Below are 24,185 nucleotides of genomic sequence, written 5' to 3'. Positions count from 1 at the left end.
CCACAAACCACACTGGCTAGCTTGACAGGCTCTTCTCATGTGGCCGCAAGAGAGATGTATGAGAGTGTGTATGGAGAGTAAACTGACCCTTTGCTTTCAGGCTTTGAAAATGGCTCACGTGGGCATCTCTTTATCAGAGCAGGAGGCATCTGTGGCCTCACCTTTCACTTCGAAAACTCCAAACATTGAGTGTGTACCTCACCTTATCAAGTAAGTAGACGCTTTCCACCAGATTGTTTTAATCTCTTTCGACTTTTAGGTGCAGATCCCATTGTTCTGCCAGGGAAAGAGCCGGGAAACTTTGTGTCCCTGGGTGGGGAGGGTGCTTTGCAGGACAATGCAGTCAACCATTCTACTCCCAAGTGGACTTACCAGGAGTTAAAAATAACTGTGGGAGAACAGTGGCATTTCTAATGAAAAATACTCAGTAGGTTATTTTTAGAAAATTGGAATCTGGAACTTGTTACTGCTTTGAAAGTGTCGATCATACTCTTATTATTGTTATTTTTACACGGATCTCCTTAGATGTTTTATGATGGGGGGATGGACAGAAACATTCTCTTCCCCACTTTTGCCCTCTTTCCCTCTTGACTCTTTATGCTTCTTTGGAATATCCTTTCCATCCCCAGTTTTCAAAATATTTACTCATCTTTGCTGCTCCTACTAAAATTTCCCTTGATGCTTTATCTCCACTTCCCAGAATATGTCCTTCAGCTGTATTTTATTTGAATGATAAAGACGGTTAGCATTGTGGCCATTTTGGGCTGTTATAACTAGCATGTATTTACAGTTTGTGAAGTGCTTTAATACGTACTATCTTATACTTCAAAACAGCATGGAGATGTAGGAATGGTCATTTTTTTTTTTTTTGCAAATAATGAAATTGATGTTCAATTGATGTGCCCAAGCTCAAACAGCTATATAGGATTAGAAATTCTTAAAATTGATTTTATTTAAATATTTTTTTTAAAGATTTTATTTATTTATTTGAGAGAGAGAATGAGAGAGAGAGAGCACATGAGACGGGGGAGGGTCAGAGGGAGAAGCAGACTCCCCGCCGAGCAGAGAGCCCGATGCGGGACTCGATCCAGGGACTCCAGGATCATGACCTGAGCCGAAGGCAGTCGCTTAACCAACTGAGCCACCCAGGCGCCCTTATTTAAATATTTTTTATCTACAAATATCATACTATTCCCACCACATTACAATAATAATGATTTGGCTAGCTCCTCCCAATTTTTAAAAAATTTATGCATGTATTTGACAAATATTTATAGAGTAGGCACTTAGTTCCAGGGACTGGTGGAGACACTGAAGACCCAGAAGAAAGTAAATCACACATCCCTTGATCTTATAAAGTTTTCTTCTAGTGAAGAAGTCAGGTAATAAACACATATACGGATAAATCAAGGGTAATGGGAAAAGTAGGAAAGGGACTTGGGGGGCAGGTGGAATTGGCTGCTGCAGGTGGATGGTATGTGAAAGCCTTTCTAAGGAGGTGAGAGATGAGAAGAAAGTATGTTCTGGTAGAGCAAATGATAGCAGCAGAGCCCCAAAACAGGAAAAAGCCTGTTTTGAAATCAGGTTTTGGAATCCCAGGAAAACATTATGACCAGAAGGAAATTTAAACTCTATTTTCTTTCCAATGAAAGAGATAAAAGTGACGTTTCATAAGTAATCTATTTTATGCTTTCAATATATACTATTTACTCAAAGTCAATCAACAGTAATAGAAACAAGCATGCTCATTGTTTCCAGTCTACTTAAATTCCATATATAACTAATTTGAGTGCAGGTATTGTTCTAGTCCAGTTTCAGAAAAAGTTGGGATTGCCAAATGAGATGTGAATGAAGTGAAACACCTGCATGAAAATAGCCCCTAAGCCTGCAATCTTATTTAAATCCCTTAGTTCACAGATGAAGAAACTATAACAGAAGGAAACTGACCTTCCAAATGACATCAGTGTGTAGGTGTGAGATCTGGGACTAGTTCCCAGGCCCTCTGACTCTGGACTGACATAGTCCCCACAGAGAGGACAAGACTAACACTCGACCTGGGCTCCATAGCTGGACCAAGCGTGTGGACCTTGGCCCGGAATCAGTGTTTCCTGAAAATCTAGTCATTTAGCATATTCTGACAGCCAGCTCCAACTGGCTCAAGGCTGTCCAGTCTGTCAGACAAACAGTTGAATAATCAGGTTTTTGATTTTTTTCTCTTGAGTTCAGCTGAACAGCACGGAGTAACTGACCTCATTTTTTTCTATTCCTTTCACTTCCTCACTTTTTCATTTCTTTTCTCACACAGGGAAGGACGTGCAGCTCTGGTTACCTCATTTTGCATGTTTAAGTACATGGCTCTGTACAGCATGATTCAGTATGTTGGTGTTCTCCTGCTCTACTGGGTATGACTGGGGACCTGAGCTCTTGGTTAGTGAGGACCAAAACCAGTGGTGGTGCCCTCCTAATCAGCAGTGCCTCTTAAGGAAGAGTGATGTGGGGAACTTCGAGCACCAATGGCCCCTCTAAAACTACCTTTATTTATTTTTTTATAAATATTTTATTTTTTTAATTTTTAAAATTTAAATTCAATTAGATGAATGTACACAGGAAAAGTTGATGGTGTCAATTCTTTGACTCTGACATTTTTTAATGCAGTGGTCGCTGAGGATCAGAACACAGCACTTTCTTGCTGTTGCTTCTGCCTCCTTGGACCAGGTCTCTATCTTCCCTGTTCCAGTGTGACTCAACCCTAATGTACCATTTATTAGAGAGATGATTCTCTGATTGGGGTAGCTGGTAAATGTTTCATATCCGGCTCTCTCTGGAAAAACAAGCCCTGCTTATTAAAGTTTTCCAGCTTTCATGGTGTCAATACTCCCACCATGGCTGATTTCAAGCTGTCTACCTGCTGTCACTGAGCATGGAGTTGGGAAGAGATATACAGTAGCTTGCCATTATGTAGTATTTGCACCGCAGAGATACAAGAGTTGTAAATACCTTAAAGAGCATAGATAATAGCACAATGTAGGAAAATGGTTAGGAAGTGCTGGGTTTTGGGTATTTATTAGCTTTGTTTTTAGCACAATGTATTTAATGGTAGATTTGTATGACTTAAATTTTTATAATGACTGTGTTTAACAACCAGTTCAAAAAGATCCCTGAAAACTTAACAATTAACTCTCATGAGTTAGTACAAGTAGCATATTGCTGATTCCTTAGATTCATCTCTATGTCCTGCCCTCTTGCTTCTGGATTGAAGGTTTTAGTTCTGTTATTTTAAGATTACCTATGTCTTTTCCCACTCATTAACGAATGAGCCAGAGAAGGAGAAGCTATGTAGGTAAAATTGTGTAAGATCACCACATACTTAACACTTGTTACTCGTGGGAACGCACTCTTCTATTGTGCCAGACCAAACCCTGACTTCTCTGCTAGCAGGTAGAAAAGAGATCAGAGATGAATGTAGTAGAGTGAGATGTCCCCCTCAACAAGAGGATGCTGATTCGCAAAAGACCCAGCCCAAAGAGCACACAAAGGTGGCCTCCTGGCTAGAGAGGTTTTCACAGCCTTGTCTTTGGTACTCTCACCCTGGCTGCACCATCTCCTTGTAAAATCCTATGTTGCAGTGACAAAATGAATGTAGTTGATGTCAGGCTTCATCCAGAAGGTTATAACTTTTTTGAGCCTCTTCCCTTTTTATTTTCAGGAGACAAACAGCCTTTCAAATTACCAGTTTCTGTTCCAGGATCTGGCCATCACAACTCTTATTGGCATAACAAGTAAGACATTTTTAAAACTTTCTTTGCTCCCTCAATGTACTTCCCTCTGCCCCAGAAGGTCCACCAGGAGAGACACCAGTTGTAGCCTCAGGGATGTGGGACTTATTCCCGTTTGTACATACAGAGAGGGAAAGAGGAAATAGGACCCCTACTTTTGAGAGTTGGGTTGAAAGAAAAGTGTTAGCAAAGGAAAATATGGCTAGTTCTTTTGCTGTTTTCCTCAAAATATGGGGCTTCCATAATGGTCACTAAACATTTAAGATGAAAAATGAACTTTGAAAATCAGGAATGCTGACTTTAGTATGCTTTCTGTTATAATTACAGTTAAAATGTGCCCAGTTTATAGAAGCTGAATGGTTTTTATGTTTCCCAACTTTAAATCCTAGCCTTTTGGGGTTTTGAATGGAGATTGAAGATAATCTTTCCATCAGGCCACTCCCACTCCCACCTCTGAATTGTCTCTCCAATTTTCCTGCTGTAGGATTTCCCCCCCCAACCCATCCACTCCCCATCATCTTTACCATATTCTCTGCTTTGCTCTCTGTTAAATATAAATGCCAACAATTCCATCTGTACTTTTAATCCTACCTCCTCCTACCTTCTCAAGGATTTTGTTTCTGTAATAATCTCTTTCTCCATCATCATCAACTTTTCTCTGGTCTGCTGGATCATTTTCATCAGCATATAAATATATTTTCTTATCTTCTACCAGATCTGATATTCAACGAAATCATTAACTACTGACTGAGTGCCGAGTTTGTACTACTTACTGAAATAGACACCTAGAACATAGCACTGAAAGAAAAAAACAAATAAAAATTCCCTTCCTTACATTCTAGTAAAATAGCACCACTATCTACCTAGTTGTTCAAAGACCTGGAGCCATCCTTAGTTTCTCTTTTCATTACCCATCGCATCCCATACCTTTGAAGTTCCAGTTGGCTCTACCTGCAGAAGCTATCCTGCATCTTTCCTCTCCATCCGCAGCTCTGTAGCCCTGGTCACCGAGCAATGTCACCTCCCTTGTGGATTCCTACAACAACCTTACAACTGATCTTGCTTCCCCTCACCCCCATTTACCTTTCCAAGGGTAATAAGAATGTTATTTTTAAGAACTAAATTTTATTGTCATCCACTTGCTTAAAATGCTTTGGCGCCTGCCTGCTTCTCCACCTTCATTTCCAACCACATTGCTACCCACTTGTTCCAGGCACCCCGGTTTTTCAGTCTCTTGAGCACTGCCAAACTTGTGGTCACCACAGTACCTTTGTTTTTGTTATTTCCTTTGCCTAAAACACTCTCCCCTTCAATCTTTATATGGCTTTGAATTTTCTTATTATTCAGATCTCAGCTCAAATGTCACCACTTCAGGAAGGTCAGTTTAAGTAGTCACCAAGCCAATTATTCTCTATCACACAATTGTGCTTTATTTTATTTTATTATTTTATTTTATTTTATTGGTTCCCAGGTTTTGTTCAAGAACTCACACAAATATTCCAGATAAATGAGTTTTAATCCTCATCTTCCTCCTCTTCCTCGTCCTGGTTAATCTGGAAGTATTGCAATTTGTAATTCTCTTTGCTGTTAACAACTACACTCAACCAATCACATGGATTATTCTAATTCAATATTTTTTGATGAGATATTTCAAATGCCTTTTGGAAAAAGTCACCTCAGAAGTTACCATAATCTTGCTCTTGCTCCTTTCAGTGGTTACAACCTCTCCACTGAGATTCCCAGCTTTTCTATTCATTTTGATTCTCACCTGAAGAAACTGCTCAAAATTGGCAGCATCTATGATTCTCTCTTCTACAGGGTGGGTGCAATCAAGGGCAAATTTCAGAACTTGCTACTTCTTTTTTTTTTTTTTTTTGCTTCCCTTTGCCATAAGCTTTTTCACAGGGGCTTGGTGGCAATGGAGGCAGGAAGCACAACTGTGCTCTGTTATTTTCGTGTATGGCACAGTCTAAAATTATGATATTTATCTATGTTTTTATTTACATTTTCCTGCCTCCCTTCTCCCAGAGTGTGTGCATTGTGAGAACAGCACCTTGTCTGTCTTGACTACTGTTGTGTTCCCAATACTATTGACAGTGCTAACATATCTGAGGGGCTCATGAAATACTGGTCAAATCTCTGGAAAGTACACCCTCGGACAGTCCATACTGTTAAGAGAGTTCTCCTTCGTTTTAAGGCAAACCTATCTCTGTGTAACTTCCACCCATCCCAGTTCTGCCATTTGTGGTGGCACAGGATAGTCTGAGTTTTCTCCTCAGGACAGTCTTTCTTCCAGATTTTTGAAAACACTCCTCATGTCTTTCATGATTGTTCTCTGCTCAGTAGAAAGCATCTCCAGGTTTTCCTCTGTTTTTTTGGTAAATACTTGATTATTTTTTGTTCTTATGATTATTAATATATATTCATTGTGAAACGAAGATGGAAAACATTGCAAGATATAACAAAGAAAAAAAAACCCACTGTTATTCTATCATTCAGAACTAACCAATTAAAGGGTTTTGATATATATGTGTAAATGAAGAAATTTGAAGTATGTTCTCTATATAGTTGTGCATACATTTTTTCATTTAACTTTATAAGTACTTTTTTTTTAGGTTTTATTTAAATTCAAGTTAGTTAACATATAGTGTATTATTAGTGTCAGGGGTAGAGTTTAGTGATTCATCAGTGGCATATAACACCCAGTGCTCATTCTATCAAGTGCCCTCCTTAATGTTCATCTCCTAATCACCCGATCCATCCCCCCACCCACCTCCCCTCTCACAACCCCCAGCTTGTTTCCTATAGTTAAGAGTCTCTTATGGTTTGCTTCCCTCTCTGTTTTTATCTTATTTTCCCTTCCTTTCCCCTATGTTATTTTAACATCATTAAATAGTTTCTTTTTTATTTTGGTAAGATGTATATAACATAAAATTTGTTGTTTTCAACATTTTTAAGTATCTAGTTCAGGAGCATGAATGACATTCACAGTGTTGTGCAACCCATTACCATTACCTACTTCCTAAATTTTTCATCACCCCAAAGAGAAACTGTACCCGTTAAGTAACAGCTCCCCATTGTTCCTCTTCCCAGCCTCTGGCAGGTAACCTCTAATCTACTTTTGGTTTCTATAAATTTGCTTTTTCAAGATATTTCATATAAATCAAACCATACAATATTTGTTCCTTTGTGTCTGGCTTATATCAATTATCGTAGTGTTTTCAAGGTTTACCTGTGTTGTAGCATGTCTCAGAATTTCATTCCTTTTTTATGGCTGGGTAATATCCTATTCCATGTGTATAACACATTTTGTTTATCCATTTATTTGTTGATGGACTTGAGCTGCTTTCACCTTTTGGCTATTGTAAAGAGTACTGCAATGAACATCTGCATAAAGTATCTGCTTGAATCCCTGTTTTTATTTTGGGTATAGGAATGGAATTGCTGGGTCCTATTGTCATCATATATTTAGCTCTTTGAGAAACACCCAAACTATTTTCCAGAGTGACTACATCATTTTCCACTCTCACAAGCGTTGTATGAGGTTCTCAATTTCTCCAGTCTCATCCACACTTGTTACTTAACTTAAAAAAATTATTTTCACATCCTAGTCAGTATGGAATGGTATCTTATTATAGTTTTGAATTTGTTTCCCTAATAACTAATCATGTTGAGTCTATTTTCCTGTACTTACTGGTCATTTGTATGTCTTTTTTTTGAGGAATGTTTCTTTAAGTCTTTTGCTCATTTCTTAACTGGATTTTTGTCTTTTGGTTGTTGAGCTCTATAGTTCTTCAGATGTTGTGGAAGTTAAAACCTTCTCAGATACACTATTGCAGAAATTTTCTCCCATTCTATGTTGTTTTTTCCTTTTCTTGATAGTGTCCTTTGATGTTTAAAAGTTTCTAATTATGATTAAGTCCAATGTATCTATATGTTTCTTTTATAGCTCATGCTCTAGGTGTCATATCTAAGAATCCATTGTCAAATCTAAGGTTGTGTAGATTTACCCTGTGTTTTCTAAAAAGAATTTTATGGTTTTTGGCTATTATACTGAAGTCATTGATTTGTATGTGTGTATGTGTGTGTGTGTGTATTAATTTCTCTATATGGTGTGAAGTTGGGGTCCAATTTCATTTATTTGGCATGTGGAAATCTAGTTGTCCCAGCTCCATTTGTTAAAAAGACTCTTCTTTCCCCCATTGGATAGTCTTAACACTCATAATGAAAATAATCGGCCATGGATGTATGGGTTTATTTCTGGACCCTCAATTCTATTCCACTGGTCTATATGCCATTACCTTATGCTATTACCACAGTGTTCTGATTACTTTTTTTATAGTAAGTTTGAAATCGGGAAATGTTGGGTCCTCCAACATTGTTCTTTTTCAAAATTGTTTTGAATTGCCCTGAATAGGGCCCCCTTTAATTCCACATGAATTTGAAGATCAAATTTAATATTCTGAAAAAAAGCCATTTGAATTTTGATGGAGGTTGTGTTGAATCTATAGATCACCTTGGATAATATTGAAATCTTAACAGTATTAAGTCTTCCAATCCATGAACATCTGATGTATTTCCTTTTGTTTATGTTTTGCTTAATTCATTTCAGCAAAGTTTTGTGATTTTTGGTGTTTAACTCTTTCTCCTCTTTGGCTAAACTTATTCCTAGATATTTTATTGTTTTGAATGCTTTTGAAAATGGAATTGTTCTCTTAATTTCTTTTTAAGATTGTTTATTGCCAATGTATAGAAACACAACTGATTTTTATGTGTTGATCTTATATCCTGCAATGTAGCTGAATGTGTTTATTAACTCTAGTAGCTTGCTTTCTTTCTCTTCTTTCTTCTTTCTTCCTTCCTTCCTTTCTTTCTTTCTTTCTTCCTTCCTTCCTTCCTTCCTTCCTTCCTTCCTTCCTTCCTTCCTTTCTTTCTTTCTTTCTTTCTTTCTTTCTTTCTTTCTTTCTTTCTTTCTTTCTTTCTTTCTTTCTTTCTTTCGTCTTTCTTTCTTTCACAGCGTAAGTAGGAGTTTATTTTTTTTAAGTAAGCTCTATGCTCAGTGTGGGGTTCAAACTAATGATTCCGAGATCAAGACTACATGCTCTCCCCACTGAGCCAGCCGGGTGCCCCTCTTGTTACTTTCTTGTGTATTCTTTGGGATTCCCAATATACAGGATTATGTCACTTGTGAATAGAGATAGTTTTACTTCTTCCTTGCAATTTGGATGACTTTAATTCTTTTCCTTTTCTAATTGCTCTGGATAGAACTTTCAGTATAATGTTGAATAGCAGTCATGAAATGGGCATTCTTGTCTTGTTCCTATCTTAGGGGGAAAGCTCTCAGCCTTTCACCCTTGGATATGATGCTAGCTCTGACATAACTTGTAATCATGGGGATTTCATGTAGCATCCTAAATTTATAATAATCTACTTTGAATTGATACCTTAACTTTAATAGCATGCAGAACGCTGCTACTTCACAACTCTGTCTCCTCCTTTTATATTGTTGTTGCCACAAATTACATCTTTATCCATTGTGTGCCCAACAACATAGATATATAATTATTTTTTATGTATTGTCTTTTAAACCATGTAGGAATAAAAAGTAGAATTAAAAACCAAAAATAAAATAAAAGAGTCTTTTGTATTTGCTCAAATAGTTACTTCTACTGGACAAAATGAAGTGTCAATTTCTACTTCTTCAGTAGAAATTATAAAAAAGGATTCTTTAAAAAGACTTTCTTTTGGCTCTTTTTCATATTTTCTATTTCTTTATTGACATTTTCATTTTGTTCATACATTGCTTCCTGATTTCTTTGAGCATATATGAAACAGTTGTTTTAAAGTCTTTGTCCAATACGTCCAATGCCCAGGCTTCCTCAGAGATGATTTCTGTCAGTTTATTTTGTTCCATTGAATATTATAGTGTCATACTCTGGAAATCAGATTTACCCCCTTCCCTAGGGCTTGATGATTTTTGTTTTGCTATTTTTTGAAGACTATCAGAGTCCATTTGTTTAGTGACTTCCCCAAACTATTTTTGCAGACTGTATCAGTTATTACGTGTGGTCAGTGAAATCTCTGTTCCTTTGGCTTTTGCTCAGGTAGTGTTTTGATTGAGATTTTTCTCGACCTCCATGATTTTAAAACCATGAACAAAGAAGAACCTCTCACCGTCTTTGCAGATTTATTCTGTGCTCGGGCACTTCAACACTTAGCCAGGCTTGCACTGAGTACAAAGATCATCCAGAGCTGAAAACTGAGGGGCTGTTCTTGTCTTTTCTGAGCATGTATCTTACCTTAGGTGTGTGCATGGCTTCCTATAGTCCCCAATATATGCAGGTGCTTTTGAATGCCATAATTTCCCGAAGAAACTTTCTTTAGCTTTTCTTTATTTTGGCTGTTATTTTATGTCTCAACTGTAATCTTTCGCCCCAGGTGATTGTGGGTAGTTGGTTAGGCTTACAATGTTTTCAAGCAGTGTATGTTGCTGTCCTGAGTTAAATTTTGCATTAGGTGAGAGAGATGAGCACCTTGCACCAGTCCTTCAGGTAACCCCCAACAGATTAGAGCAGACCTACACAATTATTTGTGATAAAGTCTGCTCTTTTCCTCCTGTGACCAGACACCAGAGTCCTCTCCACATTAGGAGTGTGAGCAACCAACTTTGAGGTTGCCACTGAGCTGAAGAAGGGTATGGCAAGGGCAAGTAAAAATGACACAGAACCTTCCTACCATTTTTAAGCTGCCTTTTTTTTTTTTTTTGATTTAGCATATGTTTGATTGCTATAAGCCTTTATTTTTCAGAGTTCTGATGAAGTTAGTTTTGACAGTTTCTGCTTGTTTTTTGATGTTTCTGTGGAAGGATGGGAACTTGGAGCTGCTTGCTCTGCCATTTTTCTGATATCACTCCTCATTTTGTCATTGAATATTTTAAAGCATTACTTCTAAGTGACTGTGTGTTGTTTCATTATATAGATGTACCATAATTTACTGTAAATGATGCAGTAATGAGCATCTTTCTATACCTCTGAATTTTTTAGCTTAGGTAAATTTCCAGGAATGACCATGTCAAATGTTATGAACAATTTTCAATCTTTTCATATTTATTGTCAAATTGCCTGGCAGAAGGTTTGTGTCAATGTACATTCCCATAAGCTGTGTACGAGAGTATGCATTTCATCATGCCCTCACCTATAATTTGGTGGCCTTTTCTCATTTAATAGGCAAAAATAAAAGTGTCTCATGATTGTTCTGTCTGCTCTCTTAGGAATTTCTCATATGACTTGAGTTGGAGTCCATTTGTTATTTTGTTCCCTCAAAAAAATGATGTACTTCAGTTTGTCGATTTGCTTGGATGTGTGGGCCCAAGAAGTTAACACTGTTCTTCTGATGAAGAATAGAACATTTTCCTGCTCTCACAAATATAAAACTTGAATTTATTTTGTAGTGAACTTGAATGGTGCCTACCCCAAGCTGGTGCCTTTCAGGCCTGCAGGACGGCTGATCTCCCCACCTCTGCTGCTCTCTGTGATTTTCAACATTCTTCTCAGCCTGGCTATGCACATTGTGGGCTTCATTCTGGTTCAGAGGCAGCCTTGGTATTCCATGGAGATGCACAGGTACTATCAAAGCCCCAATTCCAACATCTCACATTCTAATTTCTATCAAATATCATTTGGCCCTTATGACAGGAAACGAATGGTTCTTCATTCTTCTAGAAGCATTGGCTTCTTTAAGTCCCTTGGGAAAATTTCCAGTGATCTTCTCTTCCCTGTAGCACAGTTTGAGGATATCATTCTTTGGCACTTACCTTTGCCTGTCTTGTGTCATGATGATCTATGACCATCTTTTATATCTAGGGTGACCATGCATTATAGTTTGCCCAGTCAGCCCCACTTTAAGCCTGATATAACAATGAACTTATGTGTAATTAATTAATTAATTACTGAAGTATAATTGGCATACAATGTTATATTAGTTTCAGGTGTACAAGCTATTGATTTGGCAATTCTGTACATCATTCAGTGCTTACCATGATAAGTGGTAACCATCTGTCACCATATGTTATTATGATATTAGTGATTATCATATGCTGTACTTTGCACCCCTGTGACTTATTCACTTGTAACTGGAAGTTTGTACATCTTAATCCCCTTTATCTATTTTCCCCGTCCCCCCCACTCATGTCTCCTCTGGTAACCAGTTTTTCTGATGATATTTGTCTTTTCCTTTCACATTCAAATCTGTTCTTATTGTATGACAAATTATATGGTCACCCTATTTATAAATGTTTAGAGATCTTAAGCGATGAGAGGGAAGAATCATGGCTTACTCACATCTTTCCCACATAGCCAAAATACACATGATGGTTGTCCAATTTATTGAATATATAACTTGCTTATCTAGCTATCCCCTATCTATCTATCATCTATTCTATCTATCTATCTATCTATCTATCTATCTATCTATCTATCTATCTATCTTTTATCTATTCATCTATCCAAAATATAGATCTATCTGTGCTGGTTTCCTTCTCCTTACTTTCCAGTGTATTCTTTACCAAAATATAAGTAATTACACTGAGAGCATGGAGTCCTGTAGATACAAATGTTCCATAAAGACCTGTCATCTTACTTCATTACCTTTTTGTTTCCTTTTTAGTGTCTGCACACTGCAAAATGAAAGCATCTCAAAGTTAATCATTTCTCCAACTGCTCCAGAAAAAATTGGAAATAATGGTGCCTTCATAAGCTTTGAGAACACTACCATATGGTTCTTGGGAACAATCAACTGTATCATTGTGGCTCTTATTTTCTCTAAAGGAAAACCATTTAGGCAGCCCATCTATACAAACTGTAAGTAGCATTGTACCAGATCAGAGGTGAGAGGTCACCAGAGGGAACAGATATCCCTAGGTCACTCGGGAGCAGCTGCAGAGTTGATGCTTATCTTGGGTTTGCTGACTTCTACTCTAGGGCTCTCTAAAACACATTGTGCAGCCTCATCCTTTGCTCCTTCCCTCAAAGCTGCATTAAATTCTAGGGTTTCTTTCTCTACTCTTTCCTTCACCAGAAGTTTGTATCTAGCTGTCTTTTCATGGCATCACTCCAAATAGGGATGGCTCATTTATTTCCTTACTTGTCAGTACGTGTCAGAATTCATCCAGAAGGAAGTGGATATTAAGTGGTTGGCAGGCTGGGAGTGGGACCCTCCTGAAGGAACCTGGCCATAGTGATTGTGGAGGCTCTTGGCCAAAGTACCTGCCACCACCTTGCATTTTGGGCTGGGGTGGGGAGTGTGTTAGAAGAAGTGGGTGACCTGATTAGCCCTTGGAACATTTATTTGTATGCCACCACTGCCTCTCTAATTGGGAAAATTTAGAAGCACAGGTTGAAGAATCAATATCCTCATAAAAATTTGTTTGCTCAGAGAAAATTATTTTGCCCTTCTCCTTCTTAAGACAAGAAAGCAGTCAAACGCTGACTTGTACATGACTGCAATTTAAACATTTGATTATTTACAGCCCTCCTTTTTTTCCAGAAAAGGATTTGAGGCAGATATTTTGCATTAAAGAAACTCAGATACTTAAATGTCTTCAAGGCATTTTTGGAAAATATATTATGTCAATGTTGCTCTCTCTATATTTCTTACTTTTATTAATTGAAGCTTACAACATGCATGTGAAAATTTCCACTTGCCTCAAGGACATGCATAGAAATTGTGGAGGTGAGATCCATTGCATAGAAATGAGTACTTTCCATTTATTATGCTGTGTTTGGATGTAGAAATCAAGTAAATTTAATCAGCGTTAATCTAGAATATGTCTATCAATAGATGTGATACTCTATACTCTGATTTCTCTAAATGACAGCTTGTGTTCTTATTTCCTCAGATATATTTGTCCTTGTGCTGGTCATACAGCTGAGTGTGTGTCTCTTCATCCTATTTGCTGATATTCCAGAATTATATAAGCGTTTGGACGTAAGTCTTATCTCTGGGATATGACGATGATGGTTCATAGTTATATAACACCCTGACTTCAAGAAGCAGGTCACAATTGCAGTTGACACAGATTCTTGACACTGATTATTCTTTTCAAATAATACAGTTAAAAAGAATACTGGCTTTATTCATATTTTCTATTTAAGCTGGCCAGGAAATAAGATTCTATCTAGTCTTGATTTCCAAGTATTTCAGAAACATTGAGCATTTTTCTTTTAAAAGATCCCTGTAAGAATAAAAAAATCTATTTATATATATTCTCTTTCAAGTGTGAGAGATTTTTTCCTAAATGTTTCTGTTTTGAAGCTGTTGAAAACAGTTTGCCTATAACACTTATCTCATTAATTCTCAAATCTGTATTTACATCTTTTTTAAAAAAACTCTTTAAAAACGTGTTTGTCTATATGTTCATATTTAATGTCTGCAAAACTTGCTTGCAAAGAGCCATACCTTACCTCATGAATTGTCTTAATGTGTGTAATTTTGAGACAAATTTCAAACTCTCTAAGAGACAAATTTTACATATCTGAGCAAGGGAAAATATATATTTCTATTCCTTTAGCCTATACTTTCGAATTAGAAGTTCATTATTACCAAATGTCCTTTAGACCAATAAATAGAATAGAGAAGAGATGGTAAAAGGAAATGAGCTTTTTTATTTAGTGCTACATGAGCCTGCCTGGCTGCCTCTCCATCTCAAAGACACATTTCATGAAGATCAAGATCCTATCTTGTTCATTCACATATTACCAGTGCCTAACAGAGCCCATGGCACATAATGGCAATAAATGACTGACTGACTGTTGTAGATTAGGTTCTTGCATGGAGATGAGCACTAGGAGCTCACAGTTCATTGCGAACCAGCAAAACCTTCACAAACCCGTCTTGACATGTGACATACAAACTAATGTTTACATCTGGTTTCATTTTGATAATTGTGTCCCTGTGGCTAACACTGTAATTGCCACTATTGTTAAATATTTCCATGAATTAGAGTGAGTACTCATGAAGATAGTTTTGCCCACTAGTCTTCTAAGTGAGTCAAAACTTCTTAATCCTGCAGAAGTTAGGGTTAAGACATGTTAGGTTCAGTCACACTCTATAAAAGCAAAGACTCTTATGGAGAGGGTGATCTCTCCGGTACAAGAAAATAGGGATTCTATTTAGTTTAGGGGGAACCTGTGTGAGGTCATTGCCAACATGACTGCAAAGGAGTCTGCAGAGAATTATTGTTCATCTTAAAAATAATTATTTTTCTTCTTATTACACAAAATTGTGGGTACATTTTATAAAGTGAATATGCAGGCAAAGGAAATTGTAACATTATTCACTGTATCCTTCCGTCTTTGAAACTTCATATATTATAAATGTGCATTGACTGATTTACGAAGTTTATTTTAAATGGAGTCCTGCTGTTTTATAGCTAGTTATTCCTCATTTTTTTAAGAAATTGCATGAATTTTTTTTTTAATAGAGAACACATTCACACCATTTAAAATTCAAAAGTTAGAAACTCTGTATCCTCCATCCTTTTTCCCCAGCTGCCAGGTCCCCTCTCTGGAGGCAACTGATGACACCACTTTATTTTATGACATTATCACATGCTTTCAGGCATATTTTATACATATGCATACACAGATATATATCATTTTTACACAAATAGTAGCAGACTATTACATTTGTCCAGGTCTTCTGAGCTGGAGATGGCAAGGTGAGATGAGATGTGTAAGCAAGTTTTAGAGGTACTACCTGTAGGGGAAAGAACATTAGGAAGCCAGAAAAGGAGGGGGAAGGTCCCACACTATGATATGGGTCTGACCCCCATGAAGGAAGGAGGGAGGTAAGGAGGGCCAGATGAGTAGGGGTTCTGACTGCAGTGCAGTTCTTTTTTTTTTTTTTTTTTAAGATTTTACTTATTCATTTGAGAGAGAGTGAATGAGGGGAGGGGAGAGCACAAGGCCAAGAGGAGGGGCAGAGGGAGAGGGAGAAGCAGACTTCCCTCTGAGCAGGGAGCCGGATGCGGGGCTCAATCCCAGGGCCCCAGGATCATGACCTGAGCCGAAGGCAGACACTTAACCAACTGAGCCACCCAGGTGCCCCGGCTGCAGTGCAATTCTAAAAAATCCCAAACACAGTTGCCCATCAGAGGTGTCTAATGTCTCACAAGAATGAGTGCAGTGAGCAGGCCTGCCATCCTTAGTTATTAGCTATGAGCAACCCATGGGAAGTGTGGCCTCAGGGTAAACATGGTGGGAGATTCTGAGCGTAGCACTGGAGCGCCTGCCACTTATTCTCCCAGTAGGACATCTGCATGGAGCGTGTTCATGGCTGCCCCAACCACATACATGATCCCTTACCTTGTTCTTTTATGAGACAGTGTATTTTGGTAATTGTTCCATAGCAGTACATAAAGCTTCCTCATTCCTTTTTTATGCTAATATAATTATTTCAATATACATATATGTACCATAATTTATATGTAGTCCCCTATTGATAGACATTTAGGTTGCTTCCAGTGTTTGCTATTACAAACAAAGCTGCAATGAAATAACCTTATACATATATCATTTCAGGCACATACAAATATGTCTCTAGGATAAATTCCCAGAAATGATTTTGAACTTTTAATTTTAATAAAATTGCCCTCCACAGAGTTGTACCAGTTTTTAATCCCCCGGTGTAGAAGGCAGTTATGAGGCAGTGCTGGGTCCAGCAGTGTGCACTTGGCTTCATTTCATCCATCCATCCATCCATCCATCCATCCATCCATCCATCCATTCCTTCATTTATCCAGCCAGCCATCCATTCAGTATACATATCTATTATATATATCATGTGCCTGGGGAGGGATTGGGAAAAATGCAGGGAAACTGGGAAGAAAAGGCATGAAGTGCCAGCTTGAGTTCAGCCCTGCTTGCTCCATTGATGAGTACCCTCATCATGGCACTGTCTATGCAGCTGGGTACACACAGTCCTGAGCATGAAGCCCTGACTTGAGGCTCAAAAGCAGGGCTCAGCTGAGGGGAGATGTGGCACCAGAGAGTAGAGGGCAACACTGCCCATTTTGGAGGTTTGACACATGTACTCTCAGAGCCTTCTGGGAATAGGGCCACATTCCTGTATTCCCTCGCAGAAGCAAACAAAAAACACTTATCAAATTTATCAAATTTTGATCAAATTTATTTTAGGAAATTTAGAAATTACAGGGGAACCAAAAAATAAAAAGAAGAAGAAAGAAACGTAAGAGAAAATAAAGCAACAATCATAGTTTACAAGTCATTGGAATCGTTGGGTATAATCCTTCCACATTGTTTGATACATGCATAAAAATATGTCTTATTATATGTATTATGTATGTATGTATATCTGATATGTACATATATAACATACACATAATGCATGTCTATTACATCCATGATCTATAACCTATGAAAATGTACACCATGAACATGTGAACATTTTTCTGGCGTTTATTTGTCTTCAAACTAACAGTGATTCTCCATCTCCCACCAGCTGCTCTGCACTCCTATTCTGTGGAGGGTCTACATTATCATTATGCTCAGTTCCAATTTCATTGTGTCCCTTGTTGTGGAGGTAAGTGCCCTGGGCTGCTGATCATTTGGGCCAGAGATGGACAGGGCATTCTTTGGGAGTCTGAAAAAAGGAACAGCTTAATTGATAAGACTCAGCAGTGCAAGGGGTTCCCTTCCTCAGCCACATGAGCAATGGTGCTTTCACCTGGTGAATTCCAAACAAGGTGTTAGTTTTCCTGCCTGCAGAGTGGACCTGGAGAGAATGGAATTATGATGTCTAAAGTCCTGTTCATTTCTAAAATCCACAAATAGAGAACCAACTCATTTGATTTTTTGAAATTAAATATGATTCACATACTATAAAATCCACCTTCTTAAAGTATGCAGTTCAGTGGTTTTTAGTATATTCACTGAGTTGTGCAACCATCACCACTAATTCCAGAACATTCTCATCACTCCAGAAGAAATCCTGTACCCATTAGCAGTCACTCCTCATTCTCCCTCACCCCTCTTTCACCCCTTGGCAAACACTAATTTACTTTCTGTCCCTATGGATTTGCCTATTCTGGACATTTCACATAAAGGGAATCACATAATATATAGCCTTTTGTGTCTGGCTTCTTTCACTTATTATTTTTACTTTACAGATGGGAAATAAGATTCATAGTGAGCTTTTCCTGGCTTTTATTCTTCATCTCCCAGTTGCTCCATTTCTTTAGTAAAATGTGTCTGTGCTCCCTCTTTCTTTGGCTGTGGTTCACTCTCTCCTCCTTCAGTGCTATTAGACAAACTCTCCACTCTTCAGAGCCTACTGAAGAACAGGGGGCATCCCTAGAAAAGACATCTGTGTCAAAGGAGAGGTGAGCATCAGGATTCAATCTGTCCCCCATTCCTACTTCTGGTTGCAAACCCAGCCTTGTTCCAGTGAGGGGGGGATTCGTGGTGGGTGGAGAGTACCTGGAACTTGACTTCCCTGCAGAACCTTCCATATCAGGCAGGGTAAAAACTGCTAGTTTTTGTAGGGCATTTGTTTGCTAGGGCATACATAGGCTAGTTTGCTAGGGCATAGAATTAAGGTACTGGAGCCTCTCTCTGTATGCAAAACCAGGGCCTCTCAAACTTGAATGGGCATCAGAGTCACCTGGAGGATTTGTTAAAACACAGGTTGTCCAGGCCTTCCCCTAGCATTTCTGATTCATTAGGTCTGGAATAGCCGCAAGTTTTAATTTCTTTTTTTTTTTTTTAAGATTTTTTATTTATTCATTTGAGAGAGATAGAGAGAGAGAGAGAGAGAGAGCATGAACAGGGAGAGAGGCAGAGGGAGAGGGAGAAGCAGGTTCCCCGCCGGGCCAGGAGCCCGACGCAGGGCTCGATCCCAGGACCCCGGGATCATGACCCGAGCCGAAGGCAGACACTTAACCATCTGAGCCACCCAGGTGCCCCGCAAGTTTTATTTCTAATAGGTTGTCAGTTGATTCTGATACTACTGGTTGAGAAACTACATTGAGAAGTACCATGCTAACCCATATGGGTCTCCAAAGCCACCAAATTAATAAAAGAGCATCACATGAGTGTCCTCATACCTAGTTGCAGAAGGGTGAACTTTGTCCTTTAAGGGATAATCTTATGTATGTATCTTGTCCCTGGCAGCAATCACATTATTTCCTCTGTGTAGTACATCTGCCTCCATGTCTGCATATTGAAATGCTATTTCATCCTCTATGGCACATCTGTAGTACTCTCCTCTTCATGAATCTTTCCCAAGCCTGGATAGGTTAGGCAAATAACAGTGGCTTAAACAGTAAAAATATTTATTGCTTCACTTAAGAAGATAGGAGTTAAGTGGTTTCAGGGCTGGTTTAGTAACTCAGTGGTGTCATTGGGGATCATCAATCTTTCACTTTTCAGTCTCTCCATCTTTAGATATTGGCCTTTCACGTTTGTGTGTATTGCTTATGTGTCCAGATCACTTCCATGTCGCTGGGCATTATCTCTGTTTTAATGAAGGAAGAAAATGGAAGGAGAGGCACCAGCAAGCTTTTTCCCCTCAAGTAGGAACGCTTCATGAGGAAACAAAATAATTTCATACAGCCACCCTCCAGACTCTCTCTTATGCCTCATTGGTTAGAACTGTATCTTATTGTCATCCTGAGTAGGAAAGGATTCTGGGAAAGTAGAACTATGCCAAAAGATTAGACAGATTGGCTTAGACTGTGTGTGAATTTTTTCCTTTTAGGTAGGCAGGAAAAAGTTGGGAGGAATGTGCTGAGCAACAAAGTAGGAGGACTTCTCCAGCCCTTTCCCTAGCATTTCTGATTCAGTAGGTCTGGTGACAGGTGACAGGTAACTGAGCAATGAAGTTTGCCATAATCCCCTAGTAGGAAGCCATTCAACTGCCACTATATTTGCAGTTAAGAGCATAAGCCAGGAGTAGTCTACCTGGGTTTGAATCCTGGCTCTACCCTTTCTTGCTTCCTGACTCTGGGCAACACCTGCTATTCCACTCCTCTGTGTCCGTTTCTTCATCTGAAAAATAGTGATAATAAGGGTACCTTATCATCGGGTTACTGTGAGCATGAAATGTGAATACAGAAAAGCACACAGTAAATATTTGATAAATATAAACTATGGATGGATCTGCATGGCCAGATTAGTGCAAACAGCAAGCCCACTCCTCTGCTTGTTAGGCCTTGCCTTCCTGACAATTTCCCCAATTGTCGCTTGTGACAAGGCTGTCATTACATGATGGCTTCTTTTGGCCATTTTCAGATAAAGATAATTTCCTTAACTTCCATTTTATAAACTAAGTACCACAAGAGATATTGTATTATCTCTTGTGGTACTTAGTATTTCTCACTTTAAATCTATCAATCATTCAGGCTTTCATTTGTTCATTTGCTCTTTCTACAGCACTTGTTGACCATGTGCCATGTCCTAGGGCACAATGTGAGATGGATTCTGATGACCTTGTCCATTGCTCATAGTTTAGAGTAAGCAAGAGGAAAAATGCCACAGTTATTTGTGTGTAGGTTGTGTATGGATATAAACTGTGCTGGCAAGAACTCATCTCAGTACCTACAGTATCTAAGACTCTGCTTTATTCTAATAGAAACTGGGTAAAGTTTTGTTCAGTTATTAAATGTAAGAAGTGATGCTGCTCGCTTGCAGCAGAGGAAGAAGGGTAATTTGATACTCATGAAAGATTAAGTTTCTCCTCTGTTTCTTGTGTTGAGTGAGAAATGGAGACAGGCATGGATGTTTAATGTGGGTTCCCGGCAGCTTTTGCACTGAGAAATAACACTGTGAGGTCCCAGCTCTCGCCTCCAGACTCTTCCACTGCCGTCTCCAGTTGTTTGAAGTTACCTTTCTGCTGTCAGGAGGCACTCAGGAACAAACCAAAGCCATTTGAGTCTGTGGTGAAGGCAGTTGTAATGGAGAATTACGGACACTTAATTTCTTGCCGTATGAGGTGAGCCTAGCAGAGCAGGTAAAGACCTCAGACGGTCATGGATGCAGCAAGATGTTCTTCTCAGGTAGTTGTAGGGATGTCTGACAGCAGATGCTAAAGATTCCTGGGATGGGCATGCTAACTCCATACTCCCTGAATAGCCTGTGACAGAGATGGTCCAGAGAGGTTTTGGGGGACAGGCATGAGGGATGGCTGGCCTCCTTCTGTATAGTCCTGAATATTGCCTGGTCCACTAAGAGGTCTAACCCTATGCCTAATCTTAGAACGGCCCAGCAAACAGTTTTGAATGGAACCTATCCTCACTTTGCTTCCTCATGATGTAACCTCCAACTGAAAGGCAGAGGAGCTAATGTGGGTAGCTTTAATTCTCCTCCCCCCCCCTTTTTTTTAAATTACTTATGTGTTTGTATATATATGTCATATATATGAATTATTTTAGTAGCCAATCTGAAGAGCTTGTGTAGTGAAGTTCTGTTTTTTGTTTTTTAAGAAATGGTATTTCATAAAGGGGTGAAACAAAAAAAGTTTCTAGTTCTACATTTAATTTGCAATGTAGACTGACAGGACAGATCACTTCTTGGTGCTTTAGTTTCCCTTTCCAGAGCAGCAGAGGGATACAGGTATCAGAATTCTACATAATTCTAGAATTATGAAAACACACTGCATGACATATAGCACTAAAGTCTGTGTGTGTCTCTGTTTTGCTTTGTTTCATTTGTTTTGTTTAAAACCTGCTAAGATTTCCTAGAGGTAAGTTAAATTTTAAGACCTTTAATTGGATACCTATGATCCTGCCTTATTCCAGCTCTAAAGAGAATTACTGTTCTCTTGTTAATTAGGAAGGACCAAAAAACCTTGGTATGGGAAAGTAGAATCACAAATCTGGCTAGGTGAGCCCTGCCTGAGGTTTGCAAGATGCTCTTGAGATGGCTGTGTGGGTGTTTAACAGCCTGTTAGCAGATGATCCATTTTTAGAGAACAATTCAGACTAGCTGTACCCATTATTTCCATGGGCAATGGGACTCAAATGGCAAAGATGGGTGGATTTTAGGAAAACTGCTACTCTGGCAAAGTTCCTTGTAAAATCCCATAGAATTGACTCTTCCAATTTAGCAAAGATACCACTGACCAACACCAAAATAAGTTTTAATTCTGTGGGACAGCAGGATTTTCATATTTTTCTTTTTGTTTCTTTCATGATAACTTCTAAGATGGTTAGCTTTTATGGCTAAATATGATAAAAATTAAAAATTAAAAAATAACCTCTCATGCATTCTGTGTTGTAAGTTATAATTTGGGGTCTCTTTGAGGCTCAGTCTAATTCACGAAATAAAATGGCAGTCTAAAATGTTTCCAAAGAGACATAGCTTTTGTAATTTTAAAAAATGCATTGCAATGAAATATTTGTAGGTGAAGGTCAGAGGCCACAGTCAACATAGTGCATAACCATTTGTTAAATAGTTGAGAAGGGTGGTAAAGGGAGGACCTATACCATGCCATGTCCTGCATTGTAAGGAGAGTTACATAATTTTTATGACAAATGTAACAGGAAGGAATTATTATTTCTGTTCACTGAGGCTCAGAGAAGGTAATTAATTTGCCCATAGTAGGTGTCAGAGCTGGAACTTGAATCCAGATCTGTCCAAGTCCAAGACTGTGGTGCATATTTCAACTTTACTGACCTATGTTCGTAACTATGCATTTAAGTGCCAGGGCATATCAAAGCCACATCATGCCCTTGGCACATCTTTCTAAAGGGTAATTCCATTTGGTGGTAAGTAATTTTAAATATCATTTTATATTAAATCAAATATGGGTGTGGCATGGAGTGATCAGCAGAATTTGAATGATTTTAAATTTAATTTATATACAAGATTCAGAAGAAATTTCATCCTCAAGGCAGACTACTTCAAGCTGTTTCCAGACTCTTGAAACTATGTTCCTCTCTCTTCTCCCAGAAGAGCTCCTTAAGTGGAAGAGTTTGAGAGGCTGAGACCTAACCCAGGAAACCACATTGGAATTGTTTGTCCAGGCCTCACGTTTTTTGTCAAGCTGGATCTAAGCAGCCAATGTGGTGGTTCCTTCTTAGGGTCTATGGAGGGCCATAGCCTGGAAATATTTGACCTCTGGTTGTAAAGGGTAACTCTTTTATTTTGCAGGAGGCCATCATTGAAAATCGAGCCCTGTGGATGACATTCAAAAGGTGTTTTGGCTATCAATCAAAAAGTCAGTATCGGATATGGCAGAGGGCCTTGGCAAATGACCCTAGTTGGCCACTGCTAAACCAAACATCCTACTCTGACATGCCAGGGTGTGGAAGGGGAGTGTCTTACAGCAATCCGGTGTTTGAGAGCAATGAAGAACATCTCTGAAGCCAGTGTGATATTCAAGTTGACAAAACATAGAAACGATAACAAAAGAGACCAATTTCAGTGATTTTCAAGCAATGAGACTCTTCTAAAATCAGCTGGAGTTTTGGGAATCAAAAACCTATCCAATCATGGTGGTAAATTAAAATCTACATGATAAAATACTTTCTACACAGCAGAACACTGCCCCAGAAGAGTGTTTTCCTCTTGGCTTCTGAGAATATTGAGGGTGTTAGTAAATCAAGAATGGGCCAAGGATGGTAATTGGCCAAGAGATTGGGAGGCTAATGGACAAGGAGAATATATAATCTTTCTTCTTGGATAACATTTTTTAAATGAGTTGAGAGAAAATAGTACTATGTGTAGTCATAGAATTGTAACATGTGAAAGATCACTTTTCAATTCGTATTTTATTGGTGGAAAAACAAATGCATGGGAGCCATCACACAAATTTTCACTGTCCGGTTCCTTTGTAGTACTTTCAGAGTTGAGACAATTCCTTCTGCCTCTGGCCTTCTCCTATGTATTAGTAAGGATGGGCTGAGCTGATGCTGCAATAACAAACAACTCCCTTGTCTCAGTGGCTTAACACACAAGAGCTTCTTTCGTGGCCCAGGTGGCTCTGTAGACTTGCCTTCCTCACAGTGCTGGTTGCTTCAATCTGTTGGCCCCACTGACTGAAAACAAGGACTCCATGTTCACTGTGATGGGGAAGGAAGAGTCTGGAGCTCACACAAAGGCTTTCCACTGCCTCACTCCAGAAGTGGATGCATCTCTTCCACTACTCATATCTCATTTATCAAGGATTTGGCAAAGAAGCTGGGAAGTACAGTCACCTGTATTTAGGGCTGGTTTCATGGATGTGTGACCTGTGCAGTCACCTAGGGCCCCATGCTTAGAAGGGCCACACTCTTATTTTAATGCTTTGCTGTTGCCATCTTGAAATTCTAAATTTTGAAATTCCCACATTTTCATTTTGGATTCAGCCCCACAAATTATGTAGTTGGTCCAGCTTGTGTTCCTAGGAAAGAAA

At 38.7% G+C, this 24,185-nt stretch overlaps 1 protein-coding gene and 1 pseudogene across 1 annotated transcript in view; one reads left to right on the top strand and one right to left on the bottom strand.

The window, feature by feature from the left end:
* Positions 1–23,243, top strand: part of ATP13A4 (ATPase 13A4) — a 130,748-nt gene extending 107,505 nt beyond the window's left edge. The window contains exons 23-30 of the mRNA XM_034999838.1: positions 101–210; positions 2,306–2,402; positions 3,707–3,779; positions 11,227–11,398; positions 12,441–12,634; positions 13,672–13,760; positions 17,295–17,375; positions 22,943–23,243. Of these exons, the coding sequence (XP_034855729.1) occupies positions 101–210; positions 2,306–2,402; positions 3,707–3,779; positions 11,227–11,398; positions 12,441–12,634; positions 13,672–13,760; positions 17,295–17,375; positions 22,943–23,155 (1,029 nt within the window). The 3' untranslated portion in view covers positions 23,156–23,243. The remainder of the gene's footprint in view (positions 1–100; positions 211–2,305; positions 2,403–3,706; positions 3,780–11,226; positions 11,399–12,440; positions 12,635–13,671; positions 13,761–17,294; positions 17,376–22,942) is intronic.
* Positions 5,291–10,090, bottom strand: LOC117999095 (annotated as a pseudogene).
* Positions 23,244–24,185: the final 942 nt, after the last annotated feature.

Source organism: Mirounga leonina, unplaced genomic scaffold (assembly GCF_011800145.1).
Source record: "Mirounga leonina isolate KUSES-001 unplaced genomic scaffold, KU_Mleo_1.0 Mir_115, whole genome shotgun sequence".
In the NCBI taxonomy this organism is placed as follows: domain Eukaryota; kingdom Metazoa; phylum Chordata; class Mammalia; order Carnivora; family Phocidae; genus Mirounga; species Mirounga leonina.
This window is presented reverse-complemented; position numbering and strand designations above follow the sequence as displayed.